We start from the raw sequence: 21,944 nt of genomic DNA, 5'->3' as shown, positions 1-21,944 counted from the left end.
TCATCATTTCACAACAAATTGAGATTTCGTTTTGGTTTCATTGCCTTTTAATGGAATTGGTCGTGCATAGCATTCATGGGTGGAATGGCAAGGGCCTGCTCATTTGTGTTTCCGCGGATCATTGAACTTTGAAGTGCTTATGCTGTGTCTGTGTGCTAGGTTTGGTGCCATTCCCCTGCTAGTACTGTAATATTTATTTAATTATTGTTACTGAACAGTGGTGGGTACCTGCCAAGCTGATGGAGTAATAGACTTTATTATAAAGGAGACCTGGATGAGCTAAAATATGTTGAAACAACAACCAACATCAGTATCCTAAGAATAATTGAAAGATATTACAGTCTGATTTGTAACAAATATGTCATCTTGATATGCGTTTAGTGAAATGTGATTCAGTTCTTAAAATTCCTAATCCAAATACTACATTCAAAAATACTTGGCTCTAAAAGTACAACTCCCTAAGACTACCAGTAGTAGTGTAAGATTGAGGCCCTCAGGTCACACAGTGGCCCACTTATGTAATATTTGGTTGGTCACAGCTGAAGGAAGCCCACAGTGTGATGAGCCAGATTGTGGAGGTGGCCACATGCAACCTAGTACCAGGACCATAAAACAAAATTAATGTGTTCACAGTCAATGTGGTAATTTTCAGCTTTTTGTAGTTTCTCTAGCCATTCCTACATTATTGGAAGCTTCGGGCTACTAAAATGTTCTGACTTGCACCCACCTGGAGAGTTGGGCGGGCCTCTTGTCTTTTGAAAGTCTGAAGACTTTCTGAAGACTGAAGACCAAACTGAGACTTCTAATGTTTAGCTGTGGGGTGACCCTGTACTTTGACATTAAAGCAATACTGCTGCTATGCTCTAATTCCTTATTCGATACTTTTCCCAATAAGGCACAACATCCAAGTTGACATGGTAGCGAGGCAGCAAGTATACGGCTCGTGCTGTATTTGAATGCTGTAAAAACAGCATCATAGGAGTGTTCGCTGGAGCCGAGCCAGCAACTCAACATGGTCAGTTAGCGAGCATTGTCTTTGATCACTGGAACCCATGTGGTGGTGCCTTCTAGCTGTACCTCTGAGTTGAAATGCAGCATCGCCCACACAATGTTTGGCAAGTGAGAGACAAGAAGCTCGCTGAATAAGATGAGAGTGGCGAATGTTTCGCTAGCATGGAGAAGATATTGAATCTCACAGAATCACTCTTCATTCTGCATTTTTGTTATCACGTTCGCACTGCGAGGTAATCGCTTGCGACAGAAAATCAAAGCTAACTGTCAAGGTGTTCTCACAAAGACAAAGACAAAAGATTCGGCACTACGTTTGGGTTGCTGCTGTTTCCCTTGAAACCTGTTGATGACATTGATTGAAACCGTTTCTGACAGTCAAACAAATTAACAAGTGTTTGGAAGTAACAGTACTTGTTGATACTGATGAGGATGATGTTTTTAAAAAGTTTGCCTATTTACATCCTTCACAGGTATAGTATAGAGTAGTGAAAGTGATATTACATTAGGCCTACAGATTTTAGTGTAACTGCTCCACATTTTGGCAGAATTTCAGATGTGTAAACTAATACAACTCAGCTCAGCTTCTGTCTAACCGACTTCTTAGCATGTTATGCTTTTGGCTGAATTTATTGCTGGTAGTTTGTAGGGTTTATTTCAATTTTGAATATCTGCTAAAAAATCAGATACTATTTCCCCAAAGCTAAGCAGTCCTTGTTTGGATTTTAGTTCACTTACCGTATCAAGGGTCTCAGAGTATTGAGTTGTTTCAGAAGGGTATTGATTAACTTTTGACAGTAAGTCAAAGTTCATGAACTTAAAAGTTTGTCATGAGTGAATTTCTCTTTCCGCTTGTTAATTTGTTTTGGGGTGCCCATATTGTCACCTTTTGAACTATACACCTATTGTGTGTATAGTTCAACAAGAACCTGTGTATAACAAGTAAACAAGTTGAGGCGGCTCTTGAATTGCAAATAGTTTAGATGCAGGTAAACTTGGTCTGAATGTTTCAATTGTGATAAACATGAATTCTATTTTCACTAGGAGGTCTGGCGGCAAATGATCACTGAAAATAATTTTGTAGTCTTTCAATGGCAATGGCTGCGAGTCTGTACTCGTTCAAAACCGCCTCATTTCCCAAGGAAAGGTGTTTCCATTTTCAATAGTCTCCTTCAGCAGCAAATTTTGTCTATTTTTCAGCCGGCCACCTTGTAAATAAATTCTGTGCTAACCCCTCTGGCCTCTATATTCCAAACCCTCCCTTGCTGTTTTCATCATCAGCCGGCTGCCTGGCGGCTATCGATTACCTTGTGAAATGGATGAGCTGGGAGGCTTGTGTAACTCACAAGTAGATTAAGCTTTATTGGCCAGATAAACTTAGGTCTATTTGGTTCAAAAAGACTTTCGTTTGACTTTCTGGATTTTATGTTTTTGCTCTTCGTTCACTTGTAAAAGTCAAGGTTTTTCATTAACCCGACAAAGTTGTAGTTTTTGAAAAAAACAAAGGTTTTGATCCATTTGTTTCCTAGCTAACTTTACAGAGCAAGTACTAAGTATACTGCAACTAAGTGACATAACCAAAGGTCGCGGACCAATGATTGTTAATGATGCTAAACCAGATGTGGGTATGTGGGCAGCCTGTGTTCTGAATAATGTTGACTTCTGTGGGCTTCTCGCAGAATATCACTTGCGATTGATTCGAGCTTCTAAGTATTCAGACAAACAGCCCACTCACACAACATACATTCTGTGTCTATGCGCACTTGTTTATGTGTGCAATCCCACCCTTCTATCACGGCAGTCTTCATTCATATTAATTAGCCTCACTATAGATTCTTTTCCAAAGAGGATCAAACTCCCTCTGGCTCCCCACCCATTGTGAAAACCTTTTGCTGCTCCTCCAGATCGTTGACTCCCATCCCGGATTGTCTTTTGGGGTTTCGGAAAAACCTTTGCGATTGATTGATTGAATAGAGCTCAAGTGGGTAAAGGGAGGTAAGATAAATTGCCTGGGGCAGATTAAAACTCAGGTACAGTGTAGGTGGGCTGAAATGTATACAATAAATGTGTGGGAGGTTTTGCATCCCTATAAATATACAGTAGTTTTGTACGTTTGCAATCCATTCGAGCTCTGACAGTGCCGCAATCCTGGTTTATCTCAAACCCCGCATCGTCCATATTTATCAGCCAACCCCGAGTTTAAATTTGCTTCATGAACCAACTCATTATTTTCCTCTGAGTCTCGAACTTGTTTCAGAGAATATTCGCCTGGTATGGTCCCCCAAGACCAGCAAATATTTGACACGTTTTTTCGTAGTTTGGAGGTAAAAGGGCAAAAGCCTTCTGGTGTGCGTCACCGCTGTCGCAGATTTCACATCAATGTTGTTACGGTGTAATATAGCAAAGCTGAAATTACAATTTGAGCCTTTATTGTAGTACATGTGAGTAGTTGGGAAGTCTACTGGACCAGATGAAATACAAGACTGCAATGTGGGATTGGTAAGGCTATGAAAAATGTATACTGTATCGCTGTATTATGAATTGGTAGCTATTGCGGGTGGACCTCGATTGTATTTCTCCAAATTTAGTTTCACTCCAGTGGTCTCAATCAGGCCCCCCGGCAGGCTGTTCACTTATAATGGTTGAGGGGGGAAAAAGGATAGAAAACAGCTGGCTAATCTTTGAGTGGGTGTGAAATTGTTTAATTAATCAGTCCTCAATTAATGAAGGCAAAGCTTAGTGGACAGCTTGACTGCAACTAGCAGAGGGGCTGTTGAAAACGTCTCAATTAGGTGGTCTAAGAACATGGAATAAAAAAAATGGCGGAAATGTTCCCCTTTTTTAACATGGAAATTTCAACACCATATGTCACAAATTGGGTGATTGAATGAATTGTGGAAATCTAGGTCTTTGAGGGTGACCATGGCAATTTTTGGCATTGAAATGTTATCTGCACAGAATAGGATAAAGTTGAGTGTTCGGCGGATGAAAGAAATTTGGAACTGTTCCCACCCAGGAGAATGCAAACATGTCCACAGGATGCGTGGCGTCACGCTAGCCGCAGGAAGATCGCGCGGTTCGACTACCCCACCGCCCCCTCCAAATATGCTTCCAGTGTGGACAGAGCAAGAGTCCACTCCCAGCAGATGAATGCAAAAATAAACATTGCACTCACATCACTCGGCACATCATCGATTATATTTAGATTAAAGGAGTATGCAGCAGATGGTTTAATCCAAGAGATGGCTGGCCTCGCAATAAAAGAGATTTGACATTATAGTGGATGTGCAAAGGAGCCTTTCCACCTGGTGCCGTCTCGACATTTGCCAAGGTTATTACCGCAGAACTAAGGCGTGGTCCTCGGACATCTGAGTTGACGTTGAACAGTTTGCTTTTCTTGCCTCCTTGCCCGGATGACCTTTTGAACCAACATGTTATGTGACGTGTTGATGGCACGCAGGATCAGGAAATAGAGGAGGCCATTGAAGTGACCGCACAGTCACATGGTTTTAATCATATTGTATGTACTCTGAACTACTATTTGTTGGTGGTACTAGCTCAAGGGTGATGTTCAGCTTTCAAAACAAAAATGTTTTTTGGGAGGATTGATGATTAGCATTCAGCCACATAATTTCCACTATGACTACATCATGATAGATACTAGTATCCTCATTTTGTGCTACATTTTTGGCATGGTTATCCTAAGATTTAAGTCAGATTTGACTCATTTCGAGGTCTTTGGTAGTAGGGCGTTCCATGATAGTTTGATTATTTTTTTATTTCTTTGACTACAGCATTATGTATAGATTTGTGTTTAACTGCCTACTTGGTTCTTTGACTCCATTAATTCCTGCGGCTAAAATGTTTTCTGGATTCTCTTGAATGCATTTAGCATTCTTTCTACCATGGATTTTCAACTAGTTCAACTAGGATGTTTGGCCACTGCTGTTTTTATTTTTATTTTCAACAAAACTGAACATTATTTCGTAGTTCAGTAAAATCATCATTACAGAACTTATCGACACACTGTTCTTGATTCTTCAAATGCCTGTCACATTTATTTCTTTTGAATGAAACATAAATAAAATATAAGTGGTCAAATCCATTTCTACTTGGAAAGTTTGCAATCAATGCCTCCAAGTTCAAATGGCTTATATGTCTTACACTGTCACTGACAGCAAATGAGTTAAAAATTCCCTCTCCACTGGAGGCTCCACAGTTTCCTACTAAAACCAAAATGACTGTTGATCATATGCTTAGTGAAAAAAGTACATTAACTTTATGGATGGACATGGCAGATATGACTTTGGCAGCATCCCTTATCTTGTTAATCTACAGGTGCAGCCCGTAAATCTGCTCAGTCCGACTCCCCGGATGCTTCTATTTGTCAGGAAAGATTTATCTGACTTATTAGAGCACAATACCTGCCCCACCACTGGGACTGGGACTAGGACGAAGATAGGAGTGGATTGTATCACAGGAAGCAGACATCTCACGAGTCCAAACTTTTTACAGTCTTGCCTGGAAAGCGTCATAATAGTCATTTGTTCTCCAGACGGAACTAATAAGATTTTTTTTCTTTGCTTAAAATGGAGGGTAATGGAGGTTGTAAAAACAAACAAAAAAGAAAAGAGTTTTTCAGGCATGTAGTTTCCAAATCCAAAAATCAAGACATATGCTTAGTACAGAAAATGTAGTCAAACTCCGCATTCGAACATTTTTGGAGGTTCAATCATAACTTCCACATTTTCCAGCCACTATACGTTCTGTCTTGCTGGAATGTCTAACACTTTCACCTTCAATACTTCCAGGAAATCACTTTAACTCAACTCGGCTCTATTTATATTGCACTTTAAGAACAACGGAACCGAACCTAACCCATCAGTAACAAAGTGCTTTCCATAAATATAAATCAAACATAAAACAATGTCATTCAAAAACAAAACAACAATGAAGGAATGTGCTACTTTAGGTTAAATATGAACAATATTACCAATGTTCTTGGGTGCATTGTGCCGACTTCTGAATGTTGTTAAAATTACTTTCCATCCTCTACTCTGTAAGCAATTTTATGTATTATTTCATGAGCTAGTTCATGCCAGTGACCATGATAGAAGTCCCATATTCTTTTACAGAGTTCTCTCAATAACCATTCACCCCGTCAAAATTGATTGGACATCAATCACCGTCAATGGCAATGAATGACTTGACGACTCACAAATCATCTCACCGTAAATATACATTAGAATCGGGTCTCTTATCACTCAACTCAACAGCCACTGAATACCAAGTATGTCATTGAATCTTGAAATTTATTAGTACTATTATTACAACTTAGCAAATTGATTGTTAATTGCCCCCCAGTGAATCAAGAAACTTTGGTATAATGACAATCTAGTGGCAAGCCATTCATCTTTTATGCGCAAGTAGCACTTCAAAAAGTTCTTGTCTCCCTCGACATCACAAGGCAGTTTTGACGTATTACATTGGAATTGCACTACTAATCCGATGTTTATCATCCGCTAGGTCGACGTCAATGCCGCAGCTGCACCCTTGTCAAGCTCTCTCTCCGTTGTGATTTACAATCCCTTGAAAAATAGCAAAGGCATCTCATAGATGATGGCGTCTAAATACAATTTACATACCCGCAACAAAATGAGCGCAGAAATGTATTCACATTACTTTTCTCCTGGTCACATTGTACGTCTACAAACATTTTAAATATGCATCTTTGTTTGACTTTGCTGCCTGTAGGTCGTCAGTGTGCGAATTATTAGCCATAACTAAACTCAGTTGGTTTAAATAAGTTTATACAGTATATTTTACTGTACGTTTTATATAGTGTTGTTAATATGCTATAAGGAGCTTCAATATGAAAAATATTGAATGCTAATTATTCATGCTTAATTCCTAATTTATCCTCCCAATGTATTCTTTTGACAAATTATCTGCGTGTGGAAGAACCTTTTACAAATACACAATCCAATCAGATGGCAATCAGTATATGAAAAACTGAAAAAAAATCTTATTTTTTGTTTAATCGAGTTCAAAAAGCTATTCTCTGGTGTGAACAACATACATGACTCCGTCCAAGGTTTCCGTGAAGGTGTTTGTGGGGAAATTGGTGCAGGCTTCAGACTTGACAGTTAGCTATTGAGAAAGTTTAAATCCACTGCACTTGAGTAATTGGACCTTCCGGGCAGATGCACATACTTACCCGGCCGGGTGCCTCATCACTCTTCCTTTTTACATTTATCGGATAAAACCATTCCTTTGTGAGACTATAGTAAATGGGCTCTTTTGGACTAACCTCAACTTGTCTCCTTTGGCTACATCTTATCGGAATGAGACATCTATGATATGCAATTCAGATTTCAGAATGTTTTTCCTCACGAGCTTGGAAAAACAACGCCAAAAGTCAACAGGGCAAACTATTTCCCACATACACGTTTAGTGGGCTTGCATAACTGTCTAACCGACAGGAAGAGAGACATGTCTTCTTTTGACATTTGTCTGTTGAGTGGAAAGCAGGACCTCTTAAACAGATTAGGCTTTCTCTTCTGTTCCCAATGCCACTGTGCCTTGGGACCTGATTAAGCATGTAGATGAATGGCTGTCTTTGGAGAAGAGAGCAAAGTGCCGGCTAATAGTCTCTGTTAACGATTGATTTGCGTGGGTACAACAAACAAAAGTGATGCCCATTACCTGTTGGCCAATATGCCGGTCATTCGGGCCGCCTCACCCAAAGACTTAAAATAATCTCAGCCTCATGATTTAATTGTAAAAAAAATTGTATATTTGAATTTGGTGATACTTTCCAGCTCTAGCCATGTGGATCACCATTCTTTCTCTGCCTAAACCTCAGCATAGCATATGAAGTGTTTGAATGGCATGCATATTAATTGTCGTAATGAAGGTCACCCGGAGGAGCAGCTGGAATCCTCCTCTGTGTCAAAAACAACAGCGGTGGCTAAGTACCCGCCTGCCGTGGTCCCAATCGAAGCAATCAAAAGCGCCATATGCTTCCTCGCCATCACTTGACACCTTTTTCCGAGTTGCCATAGCGAAGCTGAGTCAAAGAGTTTAAAAGACTTGAGTTTTAAGATTAAGAATGTTAAGAGTAGCTGCTGGATCAAAATTGGAAAGACTAACTACGAAATTAGGAAGATCATTTGACACATTGACTTCCGATGACGGCACGTCCAATCCAATTTGGGGAGAAATTGGCAGCGATTAGTTTTAGTCAATAGGGATTGGACGTCTAGTGCAGTCAACGGAGGCATGAGCTTTCACAGTCAGTGTAAAATAATTGCCATCAATAACAGGAAATTGGCTAAATAGTACTATCAAATAACATTTGTATCATAAGGGCCTAAACCAGTCTATTCCAGATTTTTTTTAAATTAATATTGTTTTATCATTTTATGAATCCATATATTTAATTATTTTAAAAATAATTAATAATGGAAGTAAGATAATAATTGCTAATATAATGTGCTACTCAGGTTTGTTAGATTGATCATAAGAGTGTACTTTATAATTTCATTTTGTGTGGCTTTAAATTTCGCTTAACTTTTTTTGCTTTTATCTCCAGTTCTTCCAAGTATGAGGAGGTCAAAAAAGGACAAAGCTTGCCTTGTCTAATATTTATCACTTTGGGTTTGTGGGAATGATTGTGAATACAAAGTCATCTAGCCAAACAATCGCACAGATCGCAGTTTATCAGACGATTCAGATTATTTTCAGATAATTTATGAGGATGCAGAATTTGGGTTGGAAAATAAAAGACAAAACAACTAGAAGTTGAGAAATGTGCTATTTTATCTATTAGCCATAACTTATCCCAATTTACAAAGTGACTGAAAAATGATTAAATATCATGTAGATTAAAATCGAAACATCACTAAAAGAAGATTACTACACAGAGCACTCTGTGTAGGACGCTATCCTACCAAAATGTATCTAAAGAAAGATCTCATCAAACACAAAATGTGAAAATAATCACTATGAATTCAAAGAGTAAAAGCAGACCGAAATTTTTGCCGGCGGCGGCCAAATCATCCTTCCCTTTACAGGTACATGTTCATCAAAACGGTGTCATTAAGAAGGCACAAATTGCCTCTTCTGCTGAAATAGATCTTTCGCACTCACAGGAAAAGTTTCATTTGTTCGCCATCTTAGTGCTTTTCCCATCTGGTCTCTATGTGAGGCAGGAAAACAGCTGGCAGTTGTGCTAGGGATATTAATCTATGATATCATTCTTCCTTTGCTTTTGTGCGACAGGAAAAACAAGTTGTCCAAAAAAACAAGACTAATATGAGATAACCTTAATCATTTCCTTCGCCACTCATGTAAACTACAGAAAGAACAAGCCAATTTTCCCCTCCTCTTGCATGGAATACCTTAAGATATACAGTCGAAACGTGGCTGAACAGATGTCAGGAAATCTTGCAGGGGGGTGGATGGGGGCTTTTGGTGCTCAGCCATGCCCTTAGTGTTAAATACCAGCGCAAAGCCCACCCATGGTTGGAGACAGGAAGTTACAGCAGAATACCCTGGAAAGCCCAGCAGTGTACTGTCTGCATGTAGTTTAGTGACATCGCCTCCTGGGGGGAAATAGATGCCATGGTGCCAGTTAACATCCTGTCTAACCTTTAAACCTTGATTGCAACCAACATAAAGTGGTGTGAGGGTGGAAATCAACATTGGATTAGAACGAGAAGGGGCTTTAGTGTGTTTTTAGTTTGTCGCCACACCCTTCTTCTGTTGACGACCATCAAGGACGCACTCTTCACTAGCAGGTTATACCCATTTTTACAAAAATATGATGGATTTAAATGGTAAAAAGTGCATCTCCATCCATGATTTCTTTATGATCTATTATCGCCTAAAATTTAGAGCCTGCTGTGTGCGCATTTAAAAAAAATAAAATAATATAAGATATTTAACGTGCTCATCTCATCACTTAAGTCACATGTGTCAAAGTGGCAGCCCGGGGGCCAAATCTGGCCCCCCGCATCATTTTGTGTGGCCCGGGAAAGTAAATCGTGAGTGCTGACTTTCTGTTTTAGGATCAAATTAAAATGAAGAGTATAGATGTATATTAAATTTCCTGATTTTCCCCCTTCTAAATCAATAATTGTAATTTTTTAATCAATTTTTTCTGTGTTTTTAGTTCAAAAATCATTTTGTAAAATCTAAAAAAATATATAAAAAAGCTAAAATAAACATTGTTTTAGATCTATAAAAAAACTGAATATCCAGGGCTTTTAATCCAGTTCTTTTAATCAATTTATTTAAAAAAATCTAAATATTATATCTAAAATGGTCCGGCCCACATGAAATCGAGTTGACGTTAACGCGGCCCGCGAACCAACCCGAGTCTGACACCCCTAACTTAAGTGATCTCCCCTAAATTGTAATAAACCTTTACATACAATCTTGTAATCTAATAGCAACTTTTTCTTCTAGAGAATATTCACTGGTGCAGTATTGTAGAAGGGTGTGTTGTTATTAAACATCAACATGGGGCCTCTGCCCAATCATGACATGAGATGTTGCCTGATGAGCGGGCCTGTCCGTTGAATGGAAAATTGACGAATGTAGTTTGCCAATTCGGTGACGTTACGCATCACTCATTGGATTCAAAACTATGGAGTCCAAAACTTCATGCTGCTCTTCTAAATCGGATGGAAAAATAGATGATTGACGATTCGACTGCTGTGAACAAAAATAACTTGAGCCCAGTCAGGTGCTTCATCGCGGTTTGTCAGTGCACATTATCTTCCATTACAATAAAGTGATTCCTTTGAGTTTAAACTCTTGTTGGACAACTGCACTGGGTTGGACAAATTGGACAAATGGAACGTTAAACCATGGCGAGTTGCTATATATATGGGCTATAAAGTAGAGTGGGAATATCCGGTAAACAGTAATTATTAATAATTAAATGGTCAAAGTCATTGAGTGCTGATGTGTCTGCTTCGTAGCACGTGAACCTGATTAAAACATTTTTGCATCCAGGAACTCTGTTTATAACAGCATGAACGCAAAATTGTCCAGAGCATAAAGTATCTTGTTGAGAAATAGCCTTGTTTTTCTGTGTTTACTGTAAGATGACAACCAGACAGTTTTTTGTTGACGTTTTCTCAAGTGAAACACTCTCCAGAGTTTTGGCACATGCTGCATAATGGGCATTTCTTAAGAAATCTACTACAGCGTACAAGGAATTGGCATAACGATAACTCTTGAAATAACAATAACGGATTTCATTGAAATAACGATAAATGAACATCTTCTTTTGGTAAACCTCCTCTTGTATAAACTAAGTGAGCCAGAAATAAAATGGAACATAAAACAATAGAGTGAAAATTTATTGAATGCTCCTGTAGAAGCACTTTCATTCCATAGCACATGTCAAAGCAGGGAAGAATACAAAGTCAAAGGCCTAGTGTAATTAAATATTTGCCTGTATCCTAGAGCCTGATCTCTCGAGGAATGCATTGTGTGTGTGTGTGTGTGTATGGACTTGGCTTGGCCTGAATAGCAGCATTATTATAAGTGGCCCAAGGGCTGATGGAGTAAAATAGGGAGGGAGGGAGGGCATATGTGCATTGTGACTTCTGGGCCTTCTTTCCAGGTGCAGGAATGCAACTTTGAAGCAAACTATTTTCTCATTGTGGATAACCTGATTTGTTTCTGCACATCTTCATTTCGTGACTCTTTTGATTCAATTCGCTGACTTTTTACATCTCCATCAACCAAAGTATGTTCTACCATGTGTTGGTGTGTTTGTGTGTAAAATGTCACTCGACAGCCAAAACAATGCAAGTGTAGTACAGGTAAGATGTTACATTTTAAAAGAGCTTAAAAAAACAGTTTTGGGATGAGCCTGACTTAAGATGTGTAGGATATGGTAATGTCAAATAATCACTCACTAGCTATGCGCGGGGCACAATTTCAGTATGTTCTTGAAATTTGACATTTAAAGGTTAGGAACACCATGTCGCATTTGAATTTGTGGTCACTCAAAAGAAGAAAAAAAACGTTCTCTTACAACTTATTCCGTTCAGTTTTCTTACGGGAATTTAATTTACAGCAATGCTGAGGTTTATTTTAGTTTCTCCACGAACTATTTACGGTAGTTATACCTCTGTTAATCTCCTGAAGGGCTTATTGTTTACCATGGTATACGCAGTCCTATTGACTCCTAGTGTCTTGTCACTGCATGGTCACCATTTTTGCTTGGTAACAGACCTGGAATACAACAGTCACAGTGTTCCACCCTTGTGAAAGGACTGAAGAGGCCTTTTGTTCGATGCCGTTGATGCTGGTCTAGCCAATGCTGACAATAAATCCTCTTGGCAACTTCTTTGAAGACAACAGCTTCAGTAGAGTGGTGGATGTTGACCTGTAATCTTAATGCATTTTGATGACTTCTTTGCTTTTTGTTTTTCATCAAGCATCAACTCGGCTAGGAGTTTGTCGCATCTTGTAGCTATAGCTCCTAATGGCCCATTGGATGAATTCACGGTAATGTTTCCCAAGCGGGTTGTACAAAAACACATTCCCTCAGCAATCAACTACTTGCACTACGGTACAGCACCATTAGCCTCTTTTATACGGAGATTGCAAAAAAATTGAGCATCAGAGCGAGAACAGAAATGCTGCCTTTTTAACGGCATGTCTTTTACACAATAAAGAACCCACTTTGACTTGAGAAGGCATAACAATTGCCTGTGCACAGTCTCTGTCAATGAATTACGTGACCGGACGTTTCGTCCCTGGACGTTTGGTCGACGGGACGTTTGGTCGACCGGACGTTTGGTCGACCGGACGTTTGGTCGACCGGACGTTTGGTCGACCGGACGTTTGGTCGACCGGACGTTTGGTAGAACGGATCAAACGTCCGGTCGATCAAACGTCCGGTCGACCAAACGTCTTTCGACGAAATGTCCGATTACCATGAATTATATGATGATAATAATTATAATGTAAATTTCAGCTTCTTTCAAGCTTTTTACTTGTCCTGATGTGGCCGTCTCTCTCTCTCTTTCTTTTTTGTTTGTCTTTAGGCACACTATGAGCACAGTGTGATAAAGAGAAGAGAGCTGGCTTGTTACCCTAGGCGGTCAAGGATGTTATTAATGTATTTTTCACTTTTCCGTTAGCTCTAATGATGTCATTCCCAATTTACCCATGCGTTTTATACTCTCCATCTGTTTCCTGCGTCGCACCATATTTGCTTTCATTTACGATACGTCTAACAAGCTGGGATTCGTTCAGTCTGGTTTGATAACAGGCTCATTTGTCACCACTTGCCTCGTTCTCCCCTTCTCACCACAAGGGTGATCATCTTTCCGTGTTGGATAGCTGCAAGATTGTCACATTTTTCCTTCAGGCTGCAATTATCAGGGCCAAACACAACAAGAAACTAATCCATGGGGGAAAGTGCCTGCAAGTCACCATGTGAGCATGGGAAAGGAACTTTTAACATTTTACAAATTTTTTGGATCTGAGAATGGAGGATTCCATTTGAGGGAAGTGTGTCACTTAATAAAACAGCAGATAAAGTTGCCACTTGGATGAACAACATTTATTGTCAAGCTTGAGCAGTTCCCCTCCATAGATTGATTGAGGTTTTGATCTAACATTAAATCCTTGTTTAATATTCAAGATGGCTGGGACACAAAGTGAAAGTCAAATATAAAAAATAATTTGAGAGGCTCAAAGTAGTCTGGTGCGTGAAGACTGCCTTACCGATGCAGGATTGTTCCATGACCTTCAGACAGACGTTTTCTCAGGTATCACGGGACTTCCTATTCAACTGAACAAAACAAACGGTGCAGCAGCAAAGCTGCCTGTGAAAATGCAGTGAGTAACATATTTTCACTATTACATAACAGCCTTTCTAATCCTCGAGCCTCAGTGTTTGTTTATAAAACAGAGCTGGTACCGGTGAATATGTAACTACTGAATGTTTGGCCTCCACTCCATGACAAAAGTGTTTTGAGGCTAAAGTGAAAAGAGATACAATTACAAGAGGAAAATACTGAATAGTGGTATAATTTTGACAAAGATTTTTTGTATAATTGGAGCTAAATGTTCACGTTTTAAGAGGTCCTGTTCCAAACACATTATATAGGGACGTGTAAAGACAATTACTGAAGGGTGGGTAACTTGCGACTTGCTATAGCTGTCAGAAAATTTTGAGATTCAGCCTTTTCTCTTGTTCTAATTATCGTAAATTTAATTTTGTTTCGTCTAATATTCCTACAACCAGTCTACTACATGTAGTTCAAATGTTGCATTTTTTTTAAAACTGTCTGCGTTTACTGCACTAATTTCAGGTTACACAAAGACAATAATTTGCTTGGAATTACTTGAGTTCATGAAACAGTTTTTGGCTAGTTTATTTTTCAACGGGTTTTTCATTTGATTGGTCAGGGAGCGAATGTACCGTTTATCGGTAACAGCTCCAGGTCTCAACATTTCATGGCCGAACACAGATGTAAGAAATTATTCTGTTGTGATTTTATTCACCTGTCTTGTCGTCAGCATTCCTCTACGCTCCTTCATTAAATCCAGCTGTCATCTTTTCAGGCCCCTTGAATTCCTGTAGTGATTGCAATGATATCGTTCACCTCATCCGTTTGCTCATGCTTGTGGATTTCCTTCGGTCTTTATTCTTACCCGCGATCACAGGCCAAAACCTCACGTATTAGCTACAGCTGTACAAATGGCCGCACAAAACATACCCAAAGATCCCACTAGCTCACCGGGGAACTCGTTCACCGAATACATCACCTGCTGCAACAATGGACCTTGCCTTTATTTGTTCAAATCATATCTAAAGAAACCACCTGCAGCGGTGATAGCTGCAACTCTCGGGAGTGGCGGGATAGTGTAACAATAGAGAAAGTGACTCAAACACTTCCTCCATCATATCACATTGGAAGGCGGAAGCGGAGGTTGACTCGCCGGGTCAAAAAAGCAATAAAAGGAACAGGTTGTCTCCGAGAAGCTCACTATGAGCTTGGATGATCCATAAACAAACAGACGGCCAAAAGGAAGTCTACATGATCCTCTCAGAGAGGGGCCAGTTGAGGACAGCAAGTAGACAGAATTATACACCAAACAGCAGTTTTTTCCTCTCCAAAAAGTTTGGAAATACATTCATAAGATGAATTCAGTAGTTGAAGGACTCAAGTTGCTGTTTTTGTTTGGATAACCCTGTTCTTAAATGCTTTTTAATACATTGTTTTAACAATGTGAGGTATTCCACATGGGTATTTAGAAAAAGAATGTAATCGTTGTTGCAGTCACTTTTTCGTTCTCGTCAATTACGATTAAAGTTAACTGTATTTTACAAACATTTCCTTTATAGTTTATTAAACATTTCTTTGACTGTTTTTCAAACATTTATTTTATAGTTTATTAAACATTTATTTGACTGTTTTTCAAACATTTCTTTTACAGTGACGAATAAAAAGCCAGTCCTCATCACCATCACCAAAGTGAAACAATTTCCAGGATCCTCTGCCTTTGCCAAACGCTCACAGTGGACTATTGACCAACTACGACAGGTCAACGGCATTGACTCCAACAAAGTAAGCCAGGAAAAATTCAATTTGATAGTCCTACTTCTATAGTAGTCTAAGCAATTCTCCCTTGTACTTCCTGCCAAGGACTCCCCAGAGTTCGACCTGACGTTTGATACCGCCTTTGACCAGTGGGTCGCCGGATCCGCGGGAGAGAAGTGCACCTTTATTCAGATTCTTCACCACACCTGCCAACGCTACATTCCCACCAGGAAACCAGAGTTTGTCAACTGTCAGTCCAAATTGCTGGGAGGTAAGAAATATATATAAATATTTTTTTTGCCACTTTTCTTGGACCTCGTGCTTTGAATTTTGTATAACGAAAACTCACCTTCGGTGTGTGGAAGTGACTTTTCTTGTCTCTTCAATTAATCATTCAGCACAATTAATCTAACTATAACATTGTTGTAATTAGGAATGGGCTTCATATGAAATGAATTTATTCACTTAACAATTAGTTGTTGGATAATTAACTGAACTCAATTTTAAGGCAATATGCATTTAGATTGGCTGTATGGACCCATCTGCTTAATAGAACTCATACCATTGCAAAAATAATGGAAGCACTTGAAATTGTAACCAATTAATTTTCAATTTTTTTTTAAACTCACAAGTTTTCAGTTAAAGTAGTTTGATTCTCAAATTTTTAAGCCAAATGGACTTCAGTTGAAGTAAAGATAGTGCTGAGGTAAACAACCTGGTGGACAAAAGTAATCCCAGAAAATGTAGTTAATGCCCATCCCTAGTCTACTCTGCATTAACATTTCGGCTCTAATAAACCTCTTGTCACTCAATTATTTATAAAAGAAACATTTAATTTTCACCCTTTGGAATTCCTTAATAGTATTACTCACTCCGTGGTCATAGGAGAAGGGTGATTTTCAAAGCCAACAGCCAATTCTGTCATTTCCTGGCTTCAAGAAAGTAAATAATTTGCTCATAAAGCCAGCACAGAATGTAGCATCCTGTCTGGATAAATCAGATATTGATCTGTTTACTTCCAACTCTCATCTTTGAGCACTGTTCCCCTTTTGTATTATTCATGGAGTTGTTAATACAAACACATCTCTGACTTCCATCAACCGCAAGCACCTTGGCTGTTTGTGCAGTCTTGCAAACAGGCAAACATGCCCAGTCACTTAACCTTCCCTCCTTGACAGAGTTAACTTGCAGAGTAAACTTGTCTGTCGTGAGCTCGATTCTGTGCTCTCAAAGGTGACACATTGACTGCCATTAACAGCAATGGGCTCTAATCCATTTTGACTGGTTCATTTTGGAGTATGTCCTAGATCCTTGAGTTTTCTTGAAATATTAACTTTTTTTTTTAAGGTCCGTGTGCGGCAAAGATTTGAACAGGTTCTCTCTTTTTGCTTTGTTTGTAAAAGACACAAAGTTACTTTGTGGCAGGAGCTTCGTGTCAGCAGATGTCAACATTGCTGTCCACTCCAGTTTAAGTCTCACACCAGTGCAAAACAAAAATCATGACGCTGCTCAGGTGTGGGACCATAACTGTGGCAGACTTTTTTTCGCCTGAAACTTCATCACTCTAAAATGGCTTTGATGGTGCAAAGTTTAAAAGAAACAAATGTAGAAGTCTTCTCTCTACGTCAATTTAGAATTCCCTGTCTGTCATGTCATTATTTTTCTTTTTGACAGACAATTTTCATACATTTATTTATATGCAACAATGTGTCTTATGACTGGCTTGTTTCGGCTCCCCGATACAAAGAACTACTTTGGCCCTAAAATGTGCTTCCCTCACTACAATATACTAACATGAGTTTTGAATTGTTTTTAAATTAAAAGTAACCGCATGCCATTCCCAACATAGTTCACTTTTGTACTAAAGTGGTGAAGTGGTAACCCAAAAACTTATCTTAACTATATTTACAAAACAAAATGTTTCCAATCATAAGAACGGATGATTACTATCAATATTTCTTCACTACAGAAGCCCAAGCAGTAGATTCGGTCGTTGTCCGTTGCAAAGAGTTTATGAACAGAGTGAGGAAAGATCTGGTTGCGCAACATAGTCATCTCAGAAGACGAGGTAAGACCACTAAAAAAACAGAGTAGAGTCAAGGCAAATCAACACCAATTGTCTATTTGAATCCACAGAAGCTATCACCCTGTCAACCCTTTAAGAGTTGAAAACGTTTTTTTTAATCAAAACTCATGCATACACTTCTTCTAATAGACACAATGTAGTGTGTCTTTGTTCTACGTAGCAACACGACTTGTACGGTGTAGGTGCAGCATTGCTTTATTTGTTTTTGTTTAGTTTTAAACTCCCCTAGTATAGTTCCGCCACTATTTGAAATCTCGCTTTGGTGCATCCTAGGATACTGTCATTTTCCCTCTGCTAACACTACCGTAGATATGATTGGACACGCACACCGAGTACAAGGTCGCCCTACCTTGATATGACTTGTCATTGTTAGCAAAGAGTATGTGCTGTAAAGGGTTTCTAGTTTATCCCCTAATGGTTGTTTGTGAGTTATGTTCACTGTCCGGCAACCTCTGTGTCAACTCGGCACTTTGCTGACAAATGCCACTGAAGCAAAACAGGGTTCTATTTTGAAGGCCAACATAAGACTGAATTTTCTCTGCTCATGCTTTTCCATGGTTGATGATCTCGCCATGTTGCTTACAAGTTTAATCAAATTGGGATTGAAATATTACTAATGATTCCTAATGCAAAAAAAAAAAAAATATATATATATATATAATAAATAATTACTTTGTTGATGGTTTAAGCATTTAAATAAACCATTGTATGTGCCAGTACTTCTCTAGTGAACATTACTTTTTTGGGGGAAATAGTTATGATGAATACCAATAGTTAGGGTAACACATCATCTACATTTTAGTAAGAATGATTCTTTTCTGGTGTTATTCGCATCAAATGTGATTTTTCCCCTCTTTTATACTGAGGAAATTGGCATCAAAACTCAATCCTAATTTGTAGTTCACATACCTGTCTTGGAGTTTGTAAGGGGAATCAATAATCATTTATAAGGGCAGTTATCGGCAGAGGTTGACAGGTATGAGTTCATGCAAAATCCTTTGTCTCATCATCCATCACCAAGTCAGTTACTATCAGAAAATTAATATACATATTTGTGGGTCGCAGTGTTCTTCTCCCATCATTGCCACCGCTTGTGCTAACAGGTTTTCTGGCTTCTTCCTCTCGCGAGCACTAGATGTAGGTCCTCTGACAATACGCCACTCGTTAAAGGGATTATTTCGATGAAACCCGTTGAAGTGCAGATAAGCATGTGCTTGCGAATGTCTGATGCGTAGCCACTGTACAAAGAATTCTCCCTGCCCTTCCGCCCACATACACTCGAGCGCTGTACCCCCCAGCATTCTCCTTGCACAGCAGTGATAAGACACAATATGCACTTCCTTCTGGTGTACTGGGCCGTGTACGCTCCTCCACTCAACTGTCCTATATGATCCTTCTTGAAGTGTTAACTTGCTTGGCTGTCTGATCGTCGAGTGCCTCTAATGTTAATGCGGGGAAAATGTGCTTATTCTCCCCAGCAACACTGCAATGCCAATTGTGCATTTCCAGCAGGGTATGATGAATCTGGAATGGTTTCAAGGAAGGCTTAAATGTCCCACTCAGAAAACCCCTGGTTGCAGTCCACATTTACAGTAGTCCACCAATTTTTATCAGTCAAATTTCATCCTTCTTCAGTCCACAGTGTAATCAATGTTGAGTCCAGACTGGGCAGCCCATGGTATGGTTATTTGCGTTGTGGGAGGAAGACAGAGTGCACGGGAAATTAAAAAAAATAAAATAAAAAGAGTATCCCACCCCCCAAAATAGGTTATTTGCACTTGTGGCATTAATCATTTTGCTGCTCACTGTTTTAAACTCTTGACTTGCTGAGATTTGTCTAGATCACGCGTCAAAGTGGCGGCCCGGGGGCCAAATCTGGCCCGCCGCATCATTTTGTGTGGCCCGGGAAAGTAAATCATGAGTGGTGACTTTCTGTTTTAGGATCAAATTAAAATGAAGAGTATAGATGTATATTAAATTTCCTGATTTTCCCCCTTTTAAATCAATAATTTTAATTTTTTCTGTGTTTTTAGTTAAAAAATCATTTTGTAAAATCTAAAAATATTTTTTAAAAGCTAAAATAAACATTGTTTTAGATCTATAAAAAAACTGAATTTTCAGGGCTTTTAATCCAGTTCTTTTAATCCATTTATAAAAACAAATCTAAATATTATATCTAAAATGGTCCGGCCCATGTGAAATCAAGTTGACGTTAAAGCGGCCCACGAACCAACCCGAGTCTGACACCCTTGGTCTAGAAAACTCTAGATAATGCTTTTAGTTCTATATTTTTGCAGCATAATTCTCCCCCACAAGCTGCAATCAGCTCTTTTTTCCCCACAGCATCTCCATCATGCCTCTTCAGTACATATACATTTTTTTCTCCTCCGGGGAGGGAAGCCCACGTGGGTGTTGACAAGGAGGCTGGGAAAATCGGAGGCAGTGAGAAGTCAAATAAGATGGAGATGAACACTTCTGGAGGGGTCAGAAAGGTTGGGAAGATTACTATGATGGGAGTACACTTCCTGGACTCCCTTGATGGGGTGCCGAGGAATCTGTCTGAGTCAGAATTCAAGAGAAATTGTATTTCTCCCCCTCAAGACAGGAAGTGGCAAGAATGTCATTGCTCCTTCTGGGGATATACCAGCTCTCTCTCCCATGTTGGACGGCCGGAAATATCAACACCGACCCGTCTTCGTAAAATGACAGATGAAATTCCGTCCGATCTTGTTGTTAGCATAGCACGGTAGCTCCGTTGATGTCTTGTTAGAGATATATTTACACTTGGGGCTTCTTTGATTTCTCCTCAATCCTCAAAAATCCCTGTTTACGTGCCTATTGAACGTTCTGCACCGATATTGTTTGTTTCCGAAAAATTGCTGTCTCCTAATTTTGCATTTTTGTGTGTCCCTTTCTTGTCCCTGGTGGAAAACAGGGAATAGTATACTGCACTCTGCTGCAGACAGCGTGACGAGTGCCGTGCAGAAGGCCAGCCAGGCTCTGAACGAACGAGGCGAGCGACTGGGCCGAGCCGAGGAGAGGACGGCCGACATGAGGAACAGTGCTGAACAGTTCTCTGTCACGGCACACAAGGTGAGCCTGCAGTTGCTTTTGATGTGCGATACGATGCGTGACGTGGCTTTGAATGGCAAAAAAATTGTCACCCAACCTCATCTAATTTTGCTTTCAACTCAAAGTATCAAAATCAGCCTTGCCATGGCCTGCATTCATTTTACTCACCGCATTAAAGAGATTAATAACTAACTCAATGCTCCCTCATTTACATTTGGGAAGCTTCCGTGCCCTCTGTTCATTTCACATCTTCCCCATGCGCTTCACATGCTGTTCAGTTTATCCATTAACATACAAAATGACCCAAAAAGCCAATTTACTGTGTGGCTGATTATAATGGTTGCACAGCAGTTGTCTGTGTAATAGCGCAATGCACCACAGGTCACCCAGGCAACTCTTGTTTTTACTTTTGCGGGCTCAGTTATCTCGTTGGAATTCACGCACCTGCTGATGTTTGAATTAAGCACCACCGCATAACTATGGTGCACTGGAAAAGCCTTTGGAAGGAACTTTTTATGCAGAATTTTACGGGTATGGAGCATTTTCTTCTTCAGCAAACAAGCTTTGAAATTTCTGAGAAATCGAAATGAATTGCCTTACTCTAAACAAACCAACATGACGACACAAAAACAACACTCAAATTGTCATTTTTGGATCGAAACGGGATCATTGGCTTGCAGCCGTGACTGAGTTTCTAACGCTTTTTATTATCTGCAAAGTCATATTTCTTCCCCTTCAGACAAGACATCCAGAAAGAAGTCATTTTCCCCTTTCATTTTGTGCTTCCCACATTTCAAAATGTTCCTGGAAGAATCTTCCACTCTTGTTAATGGCAGATCGGCCTCCCTGCTGCGTGATGCATTTTGAGCAGCGGCTTCCCATGAAAACTGCCCACGTTCACTCATCCCTGCCTCCCCCACAAGAACTATTCAACTCAATGAGGATATTTAGAAAGTTTATGCAATAGCCTTAATAAGGGCAATCACACGTCAGATGCAGACAAAGGGGTCACCATTTTTCCCTTCTCATCAAATCCCCAACTGCTTTTTATTTTTGTCCAACACTCTACTGCCATCATCTGTCCCAACTCAGCATGCCACCATTTCACTCTGTCTATATGGCACGTGTCACCGTGAATAACTATTACTAATCAATTTAATCAAATTAATCTAACAAATATTTTGACAGTCAATTGT

At 39.5% G+C, this 21,944-nt stretch overlaps 1 protein-coding gene across 5 annotated transcripts in view; it reads left to right on the top strand.

The window, feature by feature from the left end:
• stxbp6 (syntaxin binding protein 6 (amisyn)) overlaps window positions 1-21,944 on the top strand; it is a 91,707-nt gene that overhangs the window by 6,652 nt on the left and 63,111 nt on the right. For 4 of the 5 annotated variants that reach the window (XM_077620390.1, XM_077620392.1, XM_077620391.1 and 1 more), the window contains exons 3-5: window positions 15,487-15,617; window positions 15,696-15,861; window positions 20,612-20,769. In XM_077620390.1, the coding sequence (XP_077476516.1) occupies window positions 15,487-15,617; window positions 15,696-15,861; window positions 20,612-20,769 (455 nt within the window). Of the gene's footprint in view, window positions 1-15,486; window positions 15,618-15,695; window positions 15,862-17,559; window positions 18,298-20,611; window positions 20,770-21,944 lie in introns of those variants that run through there. The other variant, XM_077620394.1, reaches the window with a different exon arrangement.

Source organism: Stigmatopora argus, chromosome 15, assembly GCF_051989625.1.
Source record: "Stigmatopora argus isolate UIUO_Sarg chromosome 15, RoL_Sarg_1.0, whole genome shotgun sequence".
NCBI classification, from domain to species: domain Eukaryota; kingdom Metazoa; phylum Chordata; class Actinopteri; order Syngnathiformes; family Syngnathidae; genus Stigmatopora; species Stigmatopora argus.
The sequence above is the reverse complement of the archived record's forward strand: the minus strand, read 5'-3'. Positions and strand labels throughout refer to the sequence as shown.